This window comes from Carlito syrichta, unplaced genomic scaffold (assembly GCF_000164805.1).
Source record: "Carlito syrichta isolate Samal-C Ts95f unplaced genomic scaffold, Tarsius_syrichta-2.0.1 Scaffold303343, whole genome shotgun sequence".
In the NCBI taxonomy this organism is placed as follows: Eukaryota; Metazoa; Chordata; class Mammalia; order Primates; family Tarsiidae; genus Carlito; species Carlito syrichta.
In genome coordinates, this window is record NW_007247439.1 from 447592 (window position 1) to 450548 (window position 2957).

General features: G+C 56.0%; 1 protein-coding gene across 1 annotated transcript in view; it reads left to right on the forward strand.

Annotated features, from left to right (window-relative positions):
* HAAO (3-hydroxyanthranilate 3,4-dioxygenase) overlaps positions 1 to 2957 on the forward strand; it is a 17028-nt gene that overhangs the window by 2462 nt on the left and 11609 nt on the right. Inside the window, exon 2 of the mRNA XM_008058447.1 lies at positions 2334 to 2412. Within this exon, the coding sequence (XP_008056638.1) occupies positions 2334 to 2412 (79 nt within the window). The remainder of the gene's footprint in view (positions 1 to 2333; positions 2413 to 2957) is intronic.

The window sequence follows — 2957 nt, forward strand, 5'->3', positions numbered from 1 at the left end:
TTCCAACTCAAAAAAAAAAAAAAAAAAATTAGCTGAGCACAGTGGCACACGCCTGTAGTTCCAGCTATTTGGAAGACTGAGGCGGAAGGATTGCCCAAGCCCAGCAGATCAAGGCTGTGGTGGCCATGAGCGTGCCACTGCATTCCAGCCTGGGTGACAGAGTGAGACTCTGACTCAAAAAAACCCCAAAAAACCTTACAAGGCTCCCTGGCACCCCTCAGGCCAAGAACAACCTCCTAGGTTGGTCCCAGTGCTATTCTAACCTTCTTGCTATGGCTCCCAGAGACCACCCCCGCACACCAGTAGATCCCCTAGGGCTTCTAGACTTGGAGTTGTTTTTGGTTTTTTTTGAGTTGGAGTCTCACTCGGTCGTCCAGACTGGAGTGCAGTGGCCGCTCCCGGCCACCGCAGCCTCGACCTGCTGGGCTCTGGCGATCCTTCCGCCTCAGCCTTCCAAGTAGCTGGAACTACAGGCACCCACCACCATGCCCTGGCTAATTTTTTGATTTATTGTGGAGATGAGGTCTTGCCAAGTTGCCCAGGCTGGTCTGCAACCCCTGGGCTCAGGCAATCCTCTCACCTAGGCCTCCCAAAATGCTGGGATTACAAGTGTGAGCCACCGCACCCGGCTTGTGCCTCCCCTCTCTCAGGAAAGCCTTCGCCGTATGGTCACCCAAGACGACCCTGAAGCCCAGCCCCAGGGAGCAGACACCCCACACCAACAGCAGACAGGCCAAGGAGTCTGGGCACTGGTTCACGTTCCAAAGAACTGAGTGTGTACCATGGACCCAGCACCAGCCTGGGAGTCAGAGAGCCTGGGCCCTGGCTCAGGCTCTTCTGTTCCCTGGCTACGTGACCCTCTCTGAGCTTGTTAAGTTGGCTATAAAATGAGAGGGTTGCATTGGGTTTATTTACCTTATCAAACACTTACATAATGCTTATGACATGACAGATCCTATTCCAATTTCCGAGTATTAATTCACGTAATCCATTTAAACTCTGGAAGAACAATCTCTCCACTTAACAGACAAGGAAACAGGCCCAGCAAGGTTAAACAGTGTGCCCATGGGAAAAAACAGATTTGATTTATGCATTCTGACTGGAGGGTTGAAAGAGTTCTTGGGTGGATTTGTTCCAGAATTTTTCGTGAGTACCTAAATTATATCTCAGCAAAGTTGATTAAAAACAAAAACTTTCGAGGCTTCCTGGTACCCCTCAGGCCAAGAACAACCTCCTTGGCCGGCCCCCCGTGCTGATCCAGCATTCTTGAGCCTGTGTTCTTTGAGTTGGAGTCTCACTCTGTTGCCCAGGCTGGAAGGCTGGAATGCAGTGGCATACTCCTGGCCACTGCAGCCTCGACCTGCTGGGCTTACGTTGATCCTTCAGCCTCAGCCTTCCAAGTAGCTGGAACTACAGGCACATGCCACCAGGCCCAGCTAATTTTTTGATTTATTGTAAAGACGAGGTCTCACTAGGTTGCCCAGACTGGTCTCGAATCCCTGGACTCAGGCAATCCTTTTACCTCGGCCTCCCAAAATGCTAGGATTACAGGCTTGAGCTACCATGCCCTGTCAAGCTGGTATTCTTTTTTTTTTTTTTTGAGTTGGAGTCTCACTCTGTCGCCCAGACTGGAGTGCAGTGGTCACTCCCGGCCACCGCAGCCTCGACCCACTGGGCTCCAGCGATCCTTCCGCCTCAGCCTTCCAAGTAACTGGAACTACAGGCGCGCGCTGTCACACCCGGCTAATTTTGATTTATTGTAGAGATGAGGTCTCACCAAGTTGCCCAGGCGGGTCTCAAACCCACAGGCTCAGGCAATCCACTCACCTCGGCCTCCCAAGGCGCGGAATTAGAGGCTGAGCCACTGAGCCCGGCTCAAGCCGGTATTCTTAAACACAGGCCACACCAATTTGACGCTCCTGAGGGGCGCCAAGAGATGTCAGTCTCCTGAAGCTCGGGGACTCATGATCAGACAGCATGGGGGTTAGATTTGGTCACTTTGCCCCTACACTGTCCCCGGCCCCGGAAACCTGTCTCCCGTTGGCTGCTGTCCTGTAAGTAGAGCGCAGCCCAGGGATCCTGGGTGATGAAGCCACAGAGCCACCACCATGCCACTCCCCTGGTCAGGTCCGAGGATGTCGCACAAAAAGAGGGACACACAGAAACCCAGACACAGATGCGTACAGGCACATGCTAGGCATGAGAGTGGGGGCACGGGGACAGCGATGCAGAAACAACCCTACTCCTTGTCCGGGTGGGCTCAGGCTGCCTCCTGGCCACAAAGCCTCTGCCCCTCCTCACTCCCAGGAAACGTTTCCCCGCGTCCATTGCAGGCACCAGGAGCAGCTCAAGGTCATGTTCATCGGAGGCCCCAACACCAGGAAGGACTACCACATCGAGGAGGGGGAAGAGGTAGGTTAGCGGATGGCCCCCGCCGGCCCCAGCTCTGTAGGTGAGGAAAGCCATGCCGGGTGGGAGGGAACGGAGGGTGTAGACACATAGACACATGGCTGGTGGGTGGAGGGGTGTCACTGAAGTCACAGAGCAGAGCTGCTGTCTGAGTTGGCCCACGTGGTGGCACCTCGACAGCCATCCTTGACGGGGGCCGCTCTGCTGGGAGAGCCCCGGGACACGGCCTGGCCCGTGTGGGCGAGAGAGGCTCTGGCATCCTCCCCCAGGACACAGTGGCTGTCCCTGCGCCAGGCCGGGTCCCTGGTCTCTCCTCCCCGCAAACCTGACACACACACGTCGGGCCTCCACAGTGAGACCCAAGCGTTGAGGGGGACTTGGGTGCTCCCCTTCTGATCTCAAGAGGCAGGTTCTGGGGCAGTTTCCTGTCCCTCGGACGGTGGGGGCTGGGTAAAGTGCAGGAACACAGTGGGGATGGCTGGACCAAAGAGGGTGGTGGAGGGAGGAGGAGGGGGCGGCGGAGGGAGGAGGAGCACGTTGGCTGGGGG